At 41.0% G+C, this 17689-nt stretch overlaps 1 protein-coding gene and 1 pseudogene across 1 annotated transcript in view; one reads left to right on the top strand and one right to left on the bottom strand.

The window, feature by feature from the left end:
• Window positions 1-2146: 2146 nt before the first annotated feature.
• Window positions 2147-17689, top strand: part of GSDME (gasdermin E) — a 71422-nt gene continuing 55879 nt past the window's right edge. Inside the window, exons 1-2 of the mRNA XM_004377463.1 lie at window positions 2147-2357; window positions 7225-7417. Coding sequence (XP_004377520.1) covers window positions 2147-2357; window positions 7225-7417 — 404 coding nt within the window. The remainder of the gene's footprint in view (window positions 2358-7224; window positions 7418-17689) is intronic.
• On the bottom strand, window positions 8434-8741 carry LOC111820776 (cytochrome c oxidase subunit 7C, mitochondrial pseudogene; annotated as a pseudogene).

Here is a 17689-nt window from a genome sequence, read left to right as displayed (position 1 = left end):
GACAACTTCAAACTTTTCTCCGTTTATCATAATGTTGCTTATTGGTCCAGTTGGATTTAGAGGCCCTTTTCTTGGTGCATTCCCCCAAAGCAATTTGTGTCAGTGTCTAACAAAGAGCTTTCCTTTTTATTTCTCTGTCTTGTCACTCATTGAGGAGAGAGACTTTTTTTTTTTTTTTAAATCTCTGTATCCTACATGCTTAAACCCAGTACGTAGGGTATAGTCAGTATTCAAGAATAATTAATAAATGATTTAGTGAATGATTCAATAAATGATTTGGTAAATGAATAAATGAGTGTTCCATTTCATGCAAGCTCCTTATGCTAGGTATAGTGAGAGATTAATTAGAGATAAGAGAATAAGCATATTTAGCTGTTATTTGCAGTTCACTATCAGAAAGGAGCGTCTCTTATGTTTTTAAAATGTTAATTCTTATTGTTAGTATGCAAGAAGGAGATTAGGTAACTACTGCTTCACAATAATCTAGGAAAAGGTACTTTAGAGAAGAACTAGTGATTGGAGCCCAGGTGGTACAGTGGTTAAGAGCTATGGTTGCTAACCAAAAGGTCAGCAGTTCGAATCCACCAGCTGCTCCATGGAAACCCTGTGGGGCAATTCTACTCTGTCCTATGGGGTTGCTATGAGTCAGTATCTACTCGACAGTAGTGAGTACAGTAATAGTGATAAGAAGGGCAAATGTTCCCTGATGCCCTAGAGGAGATTCCTGTTAAAGAAAGTGGATTGAACTAGTTAAGGTCTAAGATTACCTTCAGCTCTTAAAGTCTGTTTCTAGGGTCCCTGTGACTGTCTCAGGCACCAGAGTAAAAATAAAACACAGCTCTTGTCCTTAAATTCATATGAGGGTTTTAGACATTTTAATTTTTGACCCTGGATAGCTTTAAAAACATTATTTCAATTTGTGCTTTTTGAGTAATATGATTTTGCATATGTGTATACATATATACACACACACTCACATACATACACACACATAATGCAGTCTGTATGTGTGTGAATTCTTTGTTTATAACATTTGCCCATGTTTCTATTGCAGTGTTTAAAAAAAAATTCATTTGTAAAAATGTTTTATATATTAAGGATTCTACCTCTATCATAAACATTGCAAGTATTTCTCAGTTGGCCATTTGCATTTTACAATGATTTATTTTTAAAATTTTCATGGTATTAATTTCAATATAGCCAAGACTATCAATTGCTTTCAATTTGGTTTCCACTTTTTCTGTCATATTTCTAAAGGCCCTTCTTATCCTACAATGATATAAATATTTATCTGCATTTTTTTTCTAGTTTTAATGGTTTCATTTTTCCCCTAATCCATTGAGAATTTGCTCATGTGTGTGGTGTGAGATGGAGATCTGACTTTATTTCTTCCCAATGCTTAGCCAGTTGTTCTAACACCATTTACTGAATAGTCTATACATCCACAGAATACAGTACTTTTCTTTTATATCTTTCAATATATATTCTTTTTTCTTTCATCTGAAGTGTGATTGTGTTTTCTTCTTTTCTGGTTAAAAAGTGGTAACTAGTTACTTTTCATTTCTGAATAGGAAAATTCACACAGTATAGAGAAAAAGCATGTTTGACTCTTCAAAGAAGTAGTCATAACTAAGATACATATGGGGGTAGTCATGTGACTGTTCTGATAAACGGTGAGTAGACATGACATGTGTCACTTTTGGGCCAGAACATTTAATTGATGGTATGAGACCTTCCAGAACTCTCTTTCCTGTTGGTTGATGACCAGCAGTGCTCAAGATGGTGGCTGTCCCATCAGTCTGGATCCGTGAATCACTATGGTGAGCAAAGCTCTCCTCTCCCCCTGTATTGGATATATAGTATGAACCACAAATACACTTTTATTGTTATAAGCCACAAGATTTGGGGGATGTTTGTTTCTGAAGCATAACCTAGCCTATCCTAACTGGTACATATATTCTCTTTCAGTATCTCAAATCAATTTCTTTGTCATCAACTGAAGTCAAACTAGAGGCTTTCCTAGGGATAAGGTATTCTTTCATTGTGAACTGATTGATGCTAGGGGGAAATGAAGCAATTTTAGAACAAAAACCTTTATTTGACTTTGGGAAAACTTTATTTTTTCAGGTAATTTGGAGCCATCAGAATGTTTGCCAAGGCAACAAGGAATTTTCTTAGAGAAGTTGATGCTGGTGGTAACCTGATTGCAGTATCAAACTTGAATGACTCTGATAAGTTACAACTTCTAAGTCTGGTGACCAAAAAGAAGAGATTCTGGTGCTGGCAGAGACCCAGTTACCAATTTTTATCTGTCACCCTTGGAGATGTACTTACAGAAGACCAATTTCTGAGTCCAGGTATGTTTCTTCAGGTACAATTAGCCCAGAACAGAAGATGGTTCTTCTAGACATGTGTTGTCTTGAATCCAGAGTTGCTACCTTATAATGAATTCTCCTGTTTCTTGGACTGCTGTCTTAAAATATGTGCTTTCTAGAAAATGAACAAAATGCTGCAGGCATGCTTGACTTGAAAAGTAATAGCTTTCTTTTTTTAAAATAGTACTTCAGTTTTTGGTGTGAAAGTAAGACATGCTCATTTTAGATGTAGGACTCCACAGAGGTGGGATGGATCCCTGAACCTAAATTTGGTTCAGATGTTGAGGGTGGTGATGCCAAATATGCACCAAGAAGGTATGAAAAGGTTAATTACTCATATAATGAGGCTTTCTGGGGAGAGCAGGGCAGGCCCCCTGGATGGTCCAAAAATGGCTGGAGAGAGTGGGGAAAAGAGATGGGCTTGGGGTTTTTATTGTGGTTAGGGGGTGGGACTAGGGTGAAGATTCCAGTGTACAGACTGGGGCTTGCATAGTTAGAATGCCCTTCCAGCACCAAAGGAGTGAGTACCTGAGCTTTCTTAACAGCTTACTCAGATGTGGAGCAGAAGGGGAAAGAGGAATAGCAGGGCTTGAAAGCTGTCAGCAGTTGTCTTAGTTTCTTAGTGCTGCTATAACAGAAATACCACAAGTGTGTGGCTTTGATGAACAGACATATATTTTCTCACAGTTTAGGAGGCTAAAAGTCCAAATTTAGGGTGCTGGCTCTAAGGGAGGGCTCCCTCTGTCCATTCAGAGGGAAAATCCTTGTCTCAGCTTCTTTAGTGTTCTTCTTGGAGTTCTTTGGGGATCTCCAGGTGGCACCTATCTTTCCCCTGTTTGCCCTTGCTTGCTTCTGTGCCTAATCTCCTCCTTTTGCATCTCAAAAGTGGTTATGTTTGAGACACACCCTGCACTGATATGGCTCATTAACATAAAAGAAAAGAAACCCTATTCCCAAATTCTTACATCCACAGGTATAGGGGTTAGGATTTACAACACATAATTTTGGGGGACACAGTTCAATCCATAACAGCAGTCAAACATCAAAACTGGAGTTAAACTGTTTATTTCAGTAAAGCATTTATAAAATATATATAGAGAGAGGAAGAAGAAAATAAAAAAATCAACAAAATTCCACCTTCAAGTGTTAATTCCCACTAACACTTAGATTTTAGTCTTTTTTCCTATGCATCTAATATTTTAAAACAAAATTGGGAAACACACTATGTATAATTTTATATATTCATTTAATTTTTGTTTAACCTTATATAAGGTTTCCTCTACAGGTTTAAATATTTTTTAATACTATTTTAAAAAATGAGATATTATATTGTGTGTATACACAATATTTTGTTTAACCTTTCCAATTTAGGGCTTAATAAAGCTGCAATGAACATTTTGTTTAAATTATTTTTCCCCTTAAGCAGTTGCTTTTGTATAGATGCCTGGAGATAGAATTACTGGACCAGAGGTTAGGAACTTTTTGAAGACTTTTGTACTAATTGCTGCATTAGTTCTTGGAACATGGTGATATACGAAAGTACCATCAGCTCTTAATTATTGGATTAAATGGTGTCTGAGTCCCCTTTCAGGTTTTCAGGCCTCTAACTCCGACAGCATCTGTATTAAAGGGGAAGAGAGATCCAGGTGATAATTTGAGTTTACAGATAATCCCCAAATTCTGTTGCAGACAGGCATTCCTGCCAGTGCTCTCTTCAGCCAGGCTCATAATCAGCGCTGCTAAGCAATAGCAAAATGCATTAATGTTAATTTTATTGTCCTTTTTTTTCTGGATTTTTTTTTTTTCTGGTAGAACTGCCGTTGAGATGAGCAGATGCAAGAGATAAAATACTCACCAAGTAGACCATGGACGCCTAAGTACTGAAACTGCTCTGTGCTACCAGAGTGCCCCTTTCGAGGTGTCCTGAAAGATCAGTGAGGCCAGTCGCAGTCACTGCAGATGGCGAAGCCCCCGCTGTTCTAATTATGAGAGGCCAGTGCTGTTTCCTGTTGGCATTAGGGCTGTGATGAGAGGACAGCGCGATGTCTTTTCCTTGTCTCCTGAGCAAACGCTTCAGGATGCTTCAGCTTCATTATTTTTTGGCGCACACAACACCACAGTGTATTTGTTGCCCAGAGATGTGGCGTTTGAGGGTGTTGTTTAATTGTTGTCAACCCCAGGCATCTCATGGCGGTGTCCTTGTTTACTCTCTTCCACCACTAGCAGATAATGACTTGACACAAAAGTGTGCACAAATGACATCCTTTTAGGCTGGCTTTTCAGAATACGTGGCCAAACTCTTGATTGTCCCCACCTGCTATGGGGTCAGCCTTGGGGACAGTTTCCACAGGTGGTAAGAAGCTTGGATACAACCAGAGCTGTGTTCCTGAAGGTAGAATTTCTGTCTGGCTAGCACTTTGTTGAACCTAGGACTGTCCTGCTTGTCAGAAAATAATGTTGTTCTGGCCTGAACCCAGTGGCTAGATTGAGCATTTGCTATGTGCTAGGCTCTGTAGTAACTGAGGGCTTGCTATGTGCTAGGCTCTGTAGTACATGCTTTGCATATATCAACTTGCAATAGACTTAACCAGGGTGGTGGTATTAATTACCCTCAAGTTACATATGAGAAACCTGAGGTTCAGGGAGACGATTGCTGCCCACGGTCTCACAGCTATAGTAATGCTGTTGTTGTTGTTAGCTGCCGTCATCAGTGTCCACTCATGGTGACCTTATGTATAATAGAACAAAACTTTGCCCAATCCTATGCCATCTTCATGATCTTTGATGTTTGAGTCCACCGTGGCTATCGTGCCAATCGATCGCATTGAGGGGTTCCCTCATTTTCGCTGACCCTCTACTTTACCAAACTAACTATGCAAGCCCCAGCCTATGCACTAGAACCTTCACCCAAGTCCCACCCCCTAACCACAATAAAAACCCCAAGTCGTTCTCCTTTCCCCACTCTCTAGCCATTTTTGGACCAGCTAGGGGGCCTACCCTGCTGTGTATATTTTCCTTTTCTAGTGATTGGTCTTTTCTGGTGATGCGTCCAAAGTATGTGAGCCAAAGTCTCACTGTTTTTTCTTCTAATGATCATTCTGGTTGTATTTAGTAATATTGTTGCTGTTGTTGTTACTTGCCTTTGAGATGACTCCAACTTATGGTGACCTATGCATAACAGAATGAAATGTTGTCTAGTCCTTGGTCGTCCTTCCCATCTTTAGTATGTTTAAGCCTGTTGTTGTAGCCACTATGTCAGTCTGTCTCATGGTAGGGATATAATCTTGTACTCTTGACAATTACTCTATCTTGCCTCCAAAAGCATTTCCCAAAATGTTTGTAGTCAGTGAGTGCTACTAGGAATAGACTTTGAATTGAGGCATTTTTAAAGCCTTTTTTTTTTGGTGGTGGTAGGGAGAGGGCTCTCTGCTTTGTAAATTGCAAAGATAATGAATGGTGATTAATTCTCATTAATCCTGGTTGAGGAGTGGGTTTTCTTGACTGGACTGAAAGAAATATCGATGTTGAGGGGAGGGGAAACTTAAGACACTGAGTGGATGGAAAGAAGCCTTTCAGACACCAGGTGGATTTGAATCCCATATGAAGTGCAACCAGGAGTCAAGGAGAGCCTTGAGTCAAAGAAATGAAAAAGTCCCAGTGTGAAGTTCCTAGCTGACTCCTTACTGAAGGATGATGACTAAGACTACTTTTATGATGGTATTTGGTTGGATTAAACATGAGAAAAGTAGAAACCTGGAGCCATGTGAAAAGGCTGCCGTTCAGGTATGAGATCAGCAGAAATTTATCTTTGGGGTTCAGATAAAAGGGCAGATCTTGAAGACAGTCTGATAGCCATCACTTGACTATGGCCAGAAGAGGAGGAGCATGACAGTTCCCAGGTTGGGGAGGAGGGGTGGAGTATTCCTTAGTGGCTGGGAAGCCAGGAAAGAAGGGTGGAGAGAGTCTGGGAGCTTTTGTACTACAGGATGGTCTTGGAGGGAGGGAGGGCAAGTCCACAGACCTTACTGGGAAGACAGAGATAAGGAATTGCATAATAAGGAATTAAATACTAGGCAGAGGTCACATATGAAAAGATCAATATGGGAAGGAACTTGTGTGCCTGGAGATGGCAATGAAGGCCAGGGGGATGTTTCACAAGACTGGTGGGTGGGAAGAGAAGATGCCCAAGGGCAGGGCCAGGGGCAGACCCGCCAGATGCTGAGTAAGGTGGTCCACAGGGCAGGGGCTGCTGTTCTCTCTCTGCTTAAGTGTCTTTCTTATATATAGTAAAATCTGTGAAAGCCAGAACGTGTATAAGGCAGAAACCTGTCAGAGAAGGAAAACTCAAATATTTTCCACTAAAACGAGCAATAGAAAAGTGGTAAGACCTCACCTCGTCAATGGAGGAAAACTTGTGAGACCCGGAAAAACAAGGCATTCCCGTTGAGTTCTTGCTCTCACAGGCTTCACTGTAGCTCCTTTTCATGTTCATCCTATTTCTTGACCTGACTAATGGTTAAATGGGTATTCACTTTAAAATTATTCATTTAACTGTACACGTATGTCTTGTGTGCCTTTCTAATATATATCGGAATTAAAAAAAAAAAAAATTGAAAGAGTACCCAGTGAGTCCCAGGCCACCGGTTCATCCTGTGCTCTCAGTCAGCTCGTGGGAGTGGTGGCCCCATTTTCTTTTGACACATGCACACAGCATGACTGCCAGCTTTCCCTTTTGAACACAAACCTCATGTCCCCCAAGGGTCTCCACGGGCTTGGGAAGCTAGGTGACCTAAGACTCAGAGGTGTCCAGCTTGTCATCTGATTCCTCTGCACATCTCGTTCATTCCAGTGGTTGTGGAGTCAGATTTTGTGAAATACGAGGGCAAGTTTGAAAATCACGTAGGTGGGACCATTGAGACGGCGTTTGGGAAGGTCAAACTGAATATTGGAGCCAAAGGCCTCGTGGAGAGTCAGTCTTCATTTGGAACCCTGAGGAAGCAGGAGGTGGACTTGCAGCAGCTCATCCGAGACTCTGTTGAGAGGTAATGAGAATTCTGTTTGGCATTTTGGATTCTGACACATCTCACATTTAAAGGTAGTTCAGTTAGACCTTTGTTAAAAGGGTGACAGATGGGAAATTTGCCAGTGAACAAACATTTACTGAATGTCCATTGTGCTGAAACTTTATGAGGAGCACATCTTTAATTTGCAATTTCTTAGCCTAATGGCGGAGACTTGGGAAGCACTTTATTTTTTATTGTGCTTTAAGTGAAAGTTTACAATTCAAGTCAGTTTCTCATATAAAAATTCATACACACATTGTTATGTGACCCTGCTTGCTCTCCCTGTACTGTGACAGCACACTCTTCCTTTCCACCCCGGATTTCCTGTGTCCACTCAACCAGCTCCTCACCCTCTCTGCCTTCTCATGTCGCCTCCAGACAGGAGCTGCCTGCTTAGTCTCATGTATCTACTTGAGATAAGAAGAACACTCCTCACAAGTATCACTTTATCTCCCATAGTCCAGTCTAATCTCTGTCTAAAGAGTTGGCCTCTGGAATGGTTTCAGCTCTGGGCCAACAGAGAGTCCAGGGGCCATGTCTTCCGGGGTCCCTCTGGTCTCAGTCAAACCATTAAGCTGGTCTTTTTACTAGAATTTGGGTTCTGCACCCCACTTTTCTCCTGCTGTGTCAGGGACTCTCTGTTGTGTTCCCTGTCAAGGGCAGTCATTGGTGGTAGCCGGGCACCATCTAGTTCTCGTTTATATGGCCCTTTCTGTCTCTCAGGCTAATATTTTCCTTGTGTCTTTGCTGTACTTCAATCTCCTTTGCCCCAGCTGGGTTGGGACCAATTGATGCATCTTAGATGACCGCTTGCTAGCTTTTAAGATTGGGAAGTACTTTAAAAGGATGTTACTTCAGACAAAGATATACTTTTTTCAATCATAACCACCAGTTGTCACTTCTAACTCATGCTGACCCCATGTAGAGTAGAACTGTACTCCATAGAATTTTTTCCCCATGTAATAAGTTTATCTGCTAACATATGCAGTATGCTATACGAATTCAACAGAGTTTGATCCATTTTTCAAAGGTTGCACTTTTTAATGTGCTCGTCTTCTTGTCTGTTTCATGGATGAACTTAAACATCCTTATTTCTTAAGCAGTTGGTGTCTTAGTATAAAGAAACATGCAGTAAATCCAGATCCAAAGTATTAAATCATGATAATTAATAAACGCCACTTATTTTCCACTGAAAATGGCAAATCCTTCCCTGGGCCCTTCTCATAGTGGCTCCTGGGAATCATAGAGGTGGCAAACTTATGGCCGTGCTGCCCCAGCATGGCACTAGTGGAGGCTCTGTGAAACGTGCAGAGGACGGGGATGGAAAAGTGGCAGTACCCACTCCTGCTTTTGTGACCCTGTTCTCCATAGGGTTTTCAGTGTCTGAATTTTTGGAAGTAGATCACCAGAAGTTTTTTCTGAGGTGCCTCTGGGTAGACTCAAACCTCCTACCTTTCCAACCATTCACACTACCCAGGGACTCCATATGACTTATGAAAAATGCCAATAGTGAAAATGTTCTGTCCTGCATTTTTTAATATTAATTACAGATGTAGGAAAATTACAGCGCCCTCCAGCTCTTTATAATTTTCTGATTAGGAAAGGAAAAAACCAAGTGAAAGGCTTCAGTGGAAAAGCTATTTTTCAACTTCGAAGCCTAAACCGCACATTTATTTATGTGTTTGACTTTCAGCAAGTTCATTTTACCCTAGTATGTTGTTGTTAGCTGCCATCAAGTTGGCCCCCAACTCATGACGACCTCATGTGTTACAGAGCAGAACGGCTCCATAGGGTTTTCTGGACTGTAATCTTTATAGAAGCAGTTCACCGAGACTTTCTTCCACATAACTCATCAATATTTTTATCTTATGCTTGCTCAATATTCGATAACTAATTTTACTGACTGCCTACTATGTGCCATGTTCTATGTGCTGGGGACGCTGCAGTGAACAAATACCAAAATTTCTGCCTTACATTCTCATGGAGAGAGACACAAAGTATACAACTAAGCTAAATATATAGTATGTTGATGGGGACCAGGAGTATGAAGAAAGATATGGCAGGGAAGGGGGAGAGGTCAGGCTAAGGAGTGGGGACTATGTTTTTAAAAAGCATGGTCAGAGAAGAATTAGGGAGAAGTTGCATTAGAGCAAAGACATGACGGAGGGCAGGGGATGAACATGGGGATATCCTGAGCAAGAATGTTGTGGGCACAAGTATGGCTGGCACAGAGTAAGCCAGGGGAAGAGCGGGAGGAGGTGAGGTCAGAGGGGACAGCGAGTAGGCAGCCAAGTCATGAAGAACCTCACAGGCCGCTGGAGGAACTTTTACTTGGAGTGAGATGGGGAGGCGCTGGAGGATTTTGAGAAGGGAAGTGGCATGTCTGATTTACTTTTTAGAAGGATCATCCTGGCTGCTGGGTTGAGAAGAGATTGGATGGGCAGAAGCAAGGAGTCTAATTTGGAGGTTATTGTAACAATCCTGACAAGAGGTGATATTTCGATTTGTGCAGTAACGTGCATTTTCATATGTCATTTAACCACCCCTCTTTTAAAACAGAAAATTCAAATCCAAATAAATTTAGAGAACTCACTTGTATTTAATATGAGTAGCTTATTGCCTCTTTCCCAACATTCTTAGGGTTACGTGAAATATAAAATAAGTGCTCATCAAATGAAATTATGTTTAAAAAATTAATGGAAAAAAAGGAAAAGAAATTAATGAGTAAAAAATAACATAAAACTCATGTATCAAGCATTTGGTGGGCAGATTGAGAATGCCTGGGCCACTGTAGTCTTAAATCCCTTTATCACTCCAGTAACCTCTGATGCTTCATGGAGTTGTTAAGACCATGGACATAGTTTGATTGCCTCTTTAGCCTCCTGGCACTTTCCAGAACTCCAGACTACACTGAGTTATGACTCCAGCAGGAGTTTCCTTTCTGTCAGAGAACTTGAAGCTCTCTCTGGTGGCACCAGGTGGAAGGGACAGTCACCTTTCTCTGGCAGTCGCAGTCTTTATTTTTCTTTCTCTGAGCTTTTCTCCTTTGCTGGAGAGGCATCTTCCTTCTCTGCTGCAATACTTGGGACATACTAGAAAAGTCCATGTTGTTTATCTGAAATGAAATTTTAACAGCATCCTTTATTTTTGTTTGCAACCCTTTCTACTGGGTGAGGGGGCCAGGAGGGCCGAGAGAGTCCAGGGGCCTCCTCTGCCTCCTCCGTCTTCAGCCCTATAGTGCAGCCCCATTTTGCAATCTTCTTATTTCTATTTCAAGAACCACAACTTGGCAATCGTCTATAACCGCATTTCCTGATATAGGTTTTTCAAACACTCTTCATGATTCAGGTGTAGAGAGATTGCCAAGAGGAAGCATATGGGAAGAGGTCAGTGTGTAGAGACTGGAGAAAACATTCCGCAGAGAGAGAGGCTAGAGCCGACAGACACAAGTGGGGAAACGGAGAGAGGAGGGGGAGGGAAGGCGCATCCACTGAGCACCTACTATGTGCCAGGAGCTTTATGCATATCATCTCATTTATTCTATACACCCAACGGCTTTTACACTTGAGGGAACTAAGGCTCAGGAAGGAGAAATAACTTGTTCACAGTCACATAGCTCAATTTGGATGCTGGAACTGGGCTTCAGCCCAGGTTTTCCTGGCTCCAAAGCTCCTGTTCTTTCCTCTAAATCATGCTTGAAGTGAGTGTGAAGAAAAGAAACTGGCTGAGGTAAAAGTCGTTAAAATTGTACCACAGAATGTAAAGACAGAGGCGTGGATCTTAGCCCTTAGTGAGGATACGTGGGGTGTCGTGGAATGTGCACTGTCCTGAGCAGGCACAGGTGAAGACCTAGGCCTGCTCACCTGGACCCCAGACACAGGGATGATATCACCTGGGAAGACTGTCCAGAAATCCTATCAATTGTAGAGATGATTGGGGGAAGGGATGACCTGGGGAGGGGCAACACCAGGAGCATGATAATGAATTTAAAGCATAGAAACCAATGAGGGGTCTTATCACAGAGAAACCCCTCCTTTGTTATGTTATTAAAGGTGAGTTGTAGGTGAGGGGAAGGAAGGGAAGAGTCTCAGTCCTGGGATGGACATCATATAAGACCATTCTTGTTATTTCTCACTGGGATAATAAATTCTTATTCATACTGTCTCTTATCTTTGGACTCCCACAACATCACAGGAACTGATAAGGTGCTGTTTTATACATGGGTGGCCTTGGGAGCGGTGATTAGTGATGCTTCAGTACTGTATGTTCTTGAGGACTCTTTTGCAGTCAGTCATTTTTATTTCAGGTAATTTAGATAAGTGGTCATTTGTATACAAGTTATTTTAGCCCTCAGAATTCAGAGTATTAAGTCTTATTGTCTGTGAAATGTGTGCACATCTGAAATTTAAATGTCATCTATCCTTGAAAAAGCAAGTGTGTGTGCATATATAACATCTATCTAGCATTGTTGGGCAAGAAGACATTCCACAGGAATTAACTTTCCAAGACCTGGAGTTTACCGCCCTGGATGAGAACTTTATGTTTATCTTAAACATTCTTGATGGAAACCTTCTAAGAGATAGCATGTACTTTTTTTTTGCCAATGGAGAATACTAAATTTAGTTAGATCTTTCATAATGACTCAGATTCATGTTTTGTTTTTAACATCCTTATTATTTTGTAATAAACTCTTTAGTTTTTCTGCCTCATCTTCATTGTTACCTGGCATTTGTCACTGGCTTAAGTATGACAGCCACACTCCTCCCTCAGCCACCCATTTATTGCTTTTAATCTCCTAGGATCTGGGGAAGTTTATTCCTGGTAAACAACTTATGAGGACTTAGTAAGTCACTTCAACCCTTGACCTCAGTTTCTCCAGCTATCAGGTGAGATATTTGGACTAGATAATCTATCTAGAAATGAGTGGACTCTGGAGCGCACACATGGGCTCCTTCTCCTTGAGTCCTGGGCTTGGTGCCAGCTGATTTCCGGAGACGGGGCCATTTTGTGCTTTTCTGGCTGTTTGAGGGTTCAGGTGGGCGTTACCGTAAAGACAGGTCCGACTCTCATTTTCTGCAGTATTTTAAAGCAAATTTTCTACGTATAGATGATAATGAGAAGTTCAGTTCTTCGTTAAGAATTCCAAATCAAATAAATTACAGTAAAACATGTGAAAGCCAGAACCTATGTAAGGCAGAAACCTGTCAGAGAAGGAAAACTCAGATATTTTCCACTAATAGAAAAGTGGTAAGACTGCACCCTGTTAAAGGTAGAAAACTTTTGAGACTCGGAAAAACAGGGCAGTCCTTTCAAGTTCCAGCTCTCACAGGTTTCACTGTACATGGAGCTAATACATCATGAAATCAGTGGTATGGCAATGATAAAGTTATTTAAAATACTTTAAATATTTTAAAATTATGCTGCAAGTCCTAATACATCTAAATATCCCCAAATTCTATGAACTTTACACAAAAGAAATTTTAAGAAATGCTGCTGTTTCTTATGGCCCATATTTGACCTTTCTGAAGGTGTTGCAGGAACTCTCTTGAGTAGTCTTTCAACATGCCATCCACTCTAATTTAGGAATTTCTCAAGGGGATGGACTTGAGGGCCCATGTCTTTCTTGAAAAAAAAAGTGCAGTTAAGTTTGAGCTGGTCTTCTTTTCTACTTGATAAATTTCCCTGTGGCCTGCAGAGATTTTGAAAATCATTCCATTTGTCTTTGTGCTCAGTGCTGGCATCATTATTTATAATAAATAAAATCTGTGCCCAATAATTTGAAGACCTCTGTTCACATGTACTTGGAGAACAAGAGTTTCCTGAACCTAGTCCTTTCATGTATTCTTTTTTCTTTGTCTCTCCTTCAGGGGCAGCCTTGAAGGGATCAAACTAAGCCAAGTAAAGGAATCGTGAGGCGTGGGGTGGGGAGGCAGGCAGTGGCTCTTCACGCCCTTCTCTTGGCAGTGGTAGGTGGGAGTATTTGTAGGCCCATTGAAGGGTGGTAAACTTGAGACTCTTTTTTAAAAAAATTATTGTTATAAAAAATATATACATAACACAACGTATGCCAGTTCAACATTTTTCAGGTGTACAATTTAATGATATCAATTACATTAATCATGTTTTTTTAAAAAGTTGTGGTAAATATAAATGTAACAAGACATTTGCCATTTGGAAATGGATAATGGTAATGGTTGAACAACATGATAAACAGATTCATATTGTGTAATTAAAAATGGTGATGGAATATTTCAAATATATAGAAGGTGTAAGGAATAATATAACAAACAGTAATATGGTTCCCCTCCCCCTTAAGAAAAGACCTTTTTCTTTAAATCAAGACACAGCCATCTCTTTCTGCCTTCACTGCACAGGACTTCATTAGTCAAATGGGATTTGTGTTACCAAGGCATTTCTCTGAGAATTAAATGAGACAATCTAAATAAAGCATCTAGCACCTGGCACATGACAAGTTCTCATTAAATGTAGCCATTAATGTTAGTACTTCCATGCTATTATCAGTAGTCCTAAGTAGGGCCTGGCTACCAAACCTGGGAAAGGTCAGAGCTGTGATTTACACATTCAGAGGTGTGACTGAGTGTTCAGTGCTCGGGGTAGGGAGATGCAGAGATTTAGAACTGAAATGATGTAAAACTTTCAGAGTTTCTGATATGTAGCAATTATGATGCTCACCTCTTCCAAGCTAAATGAATCATGTCTTTTATAAGGATCAGCCCAAAGCTAGTTCCTGTTTGGCGGAGGTTTTAAGATGCCCCAAATGGCCAGCTTTTCCAAACTGCTGTACCATTCCATCATTTCTAACATCAACTATTCTCCCTCCCCTCTGTACTCTCCCTCCCGTCTTTGGGTTCTGTAATTCGCTGCAACATCTCATAGAACTCACAAACATATCAAGGAAATGACTCATGCAGTTGTGGAGGCTGGTAAGTCCCAAATCCATGGGTCAAGTGTAGGCTTCTCCTGACTCACATGGCTGCAGGGACTGATGAAACCAAGTAGGCAGGCAAGACAACAGGATGCTGGCTCACAAGGCTGCGGAAGGTGGCGACTCAGGTCAGATGATAGGCTACTGTCCCACGGGGCTGCTGGCCCAGATGGCAGGCTGCTGGCTCAAGCTCCAAGAACCGGTGGTCAGATGATGACAAACCAGATGCAAGATCCAGAGTGAGAGAGAGAACTTTTTCAGAGAAACTCCCTTTACTTGAGCAAGGTGGTGCAAGGGTGTTACTTGAGTAAGGTGATGATTTGAGTCACGCCCTTTAGTAAGGGTGTGACTCAACATACACCCCACCCTAATCCTGAGGTTCAGGATTTACAACACATATGATACCACAAAATGGAGGACAGTTACATCAGATCACAAAATGGAGGACAATTACAAAATAGTGGAAGTCATGGCCTAGCTAAGTTGTAACAGTCACAAGTTCCATACACCTTATTTACATGGTTCCACCCAGTCATTTTGTGGGAATCACAAAGACTATGGCTAGAAGAGCCATATTAAGTAATTTGGCCTACCCAAGTTGTAACCATCACAGGTTCCATACACCTTATTTGCATCGTCCAACCCAATCATTTTGTAGGAGTCACAAAGACTATGGCTGGAAGGGCCATATTAATTCACTGCACCACAGGAAAGAAAGAGAAGACCAAAATAGATGTTAGAAGAGACTCTGAAACTTGCTCTTGAACATCGAATAGCTAAAGTGAAAGGAAAACATGATGAAGTAAAAGAGTTGAACAGAAGACTTCAAAGGGAAGCTTGAGAAGACAAAGTAAAGTATTACAATGAAAGGTGCAAAGACCCAGAGTTAGAAAACCAAAAGGGAAGAACACGCTCGGCGTTTCTCAAGCTGAAAGAACTGAAGAAAAAATTCAAGCCTCGAGCTGCAATATTGTAGGATTCTGTGGGGAAAATATTGAATGATGCAGAAAGCATCAAAATAAGATGGAAGGAATACACAGAGTCACTGTACCAAAAAGAATTGGTTGATGTTCAGCCATTTCAGGAGGTGGCATATAATCAAGAACCCATGGTAGTGAAAGAAAAAGTCCAAACTGCGCTGAAAGCATTGGTGAAAAACAAGGCTTCAGGAATCCCAACTGAGATGTTTCAGCAAGCGGCTGCAGCACAGGAAGTGCTCACTGATCTATGCCAAGAAATTTGGAAGACAATTACCTTGCCAACAGACTGGAAGAGATCCATATTTGTGCCCATTCTAAAGAAAGGTGATCCAACAGAATGTGGAAATTATTGAACAATATCATTAATATGACACACAAGTAAAATTTTGCTGAAGATCATTCAAAGGGGTTGCAACAGTACATTGGCAGGGAACTGCCAGACATTCAAGCCAAATTCAGAAGAGGATGTGAAACAAGGGATATTATTACTCATGTCAGATGGATCTTGGCTGAAAGCAGAGAATACCAGAAAGATGTTTACCTGTGTTGTATTGACTATGCAAAGGCATTTGACTGTGTGGATCATAACAAATTATGGATAACATTTGGGAAAATGGGAATTCCAGAACATTTAATTGTGCTCATGGGGAACATAGACCAAGAGGCAGTCGTCTGAACAGACCAAGGGGATACCGCGTGGTTTAAAGTTAAGAAAGGTGTACGTCAGGTTTGTATCCTTTCATCGTACTTATTCAATCTGTATGCTGAGCAAATAATCCGAGAAACTGGACTATATGAAGAAGAACGTGACATCGGGATTGGAGGAAGACTTATTAACAACCTGCAATATGCAGATGACACAATCTTGCTTGCTGAAAGTGAAGAGAACTTGAAGCACTTACTGCTGAATATCAATGACTACAGCCTTCAGTATGGATTACACCTCAACATAAAGAAAACAAAAATCCTCACAACAGGACCAATAAGCAACATCATGATAAAAACCAAACACATTGTTGTCAAGTCGATTCCGACTCATAGCAACCCTATAGAGTTGTCAAGGATTTCGTTTTACTTGGATCCACAATCAATACCCATGGAAGCAGCAGTCAAGAAATCAAAGGACACATTGCATTGGGCAAATCTGCTGCAGAAGTCCTCTTTAAAGTGTTAAAAAGCAAAGTTGTCACTTTAAGGACTAAGGTGTGCCTGACCTAAGCCATGGTGTTTTCAATTGCCTCATATGCATGTGAAAGCTGGGCAATGAATAAGGAAGATGGAAGAATTATTAATGCCTTTGAATTATGATGTTAGCGAAGATTATTGAATATACCATGGACTGCCAAAAGAACGAACAAATCTGTCTTGGAAGAAGTACAACCAGAATGCTCCTTTGAAGCAAGGATGGCGAGACTACGTCTCACATACTTTGGACATATTATCAGGAGGGAGCAGTCCCTGGAGAAGGACACCATGCTTGGTAAAGTAGATGGTCAGCGAAAAAGAGGAAGACCCTCAACCAAATGGATTGACGCAATGGCTGCAACAGTGGGCTCAAGCATAACAATAATTGTGAGGATGGCGTAGGACCAGGCAGTGTTTAATTCTGTTGTACATAGGGTCGCTATGAGTCAGAACTGACTCAACAGCACCTAACAACAACACACAAGCTCTTGTTTCCCCACTCTGTGGAAGAAGCTAGTGTGTGTTTTGAACTCGATTATGGAATAACCACCTTTAAGGAAAGGAGGAGAGGCTCTGGTACCTGCGTATGGCAGCAGCAGCCTGTCTTCTCCCCAACAAGTGTTGAACCCGATGTGTAGGTATGCAACAGAAAAGTCTGGAAAGTACACAGGCTGTTCTTTGTACATGTTTGGTTTATAGGAGGAGATGCTTGTTGGATTTTTTTTTTAATTGTGCTTTAAGTGAAAGTTTACAGTTCAAGTTAGTTTCTCATACAAAAATTTATACACACATTATTATGTGACCCTAGTTGCTCTCCCTATAATGTGACAGCAGAATCCTCCTTTCTACCGTGGATTTCCCGTGTCCATTCAACCAACTCCTGTCACTTTTTGCCTTCTCAACTCGCCTCTGGACATGAGCTGTCCGTTTAGTCTCATGTATCTACTTGAGCTAAGAAGCACTCACTTCACGAGTATCATTTATGTCTTATAGTCCAGTCTAATCTATGTCTGAAGAGTTAACTTTGGGAATGGTTTCAGTTCTGGGCTAACAGAGAGTCTGGGGTCCATGTCTTCTGGGGTCTCTCCAGTCTCAGTAAGACCATTAAGTCTGTTCTTTTTACTAGAATTTGAGTTCTGC

The sequence above is a fragment of the Trichechus manatus genome, unplaced genomic scaffold (assembly GCF_000243295.1).
Source record: "Trichechus manatus latirostris isolate Lorelei unplaced genomic scaffold, TriManLat1.0 scaffold00050, whole genome shotgun sequence".
NCBI classification, from domain to species: Eukaryota; Metazoa; Chordata; class Mammalia; order Sirenia; family Trichechidae; genus Trichechus; species Trichechus manatus.
Note: the sequence above shows the minus strand (reverse complement) of the source record. Positions and strands in the feature narration are given on the sequence as shown.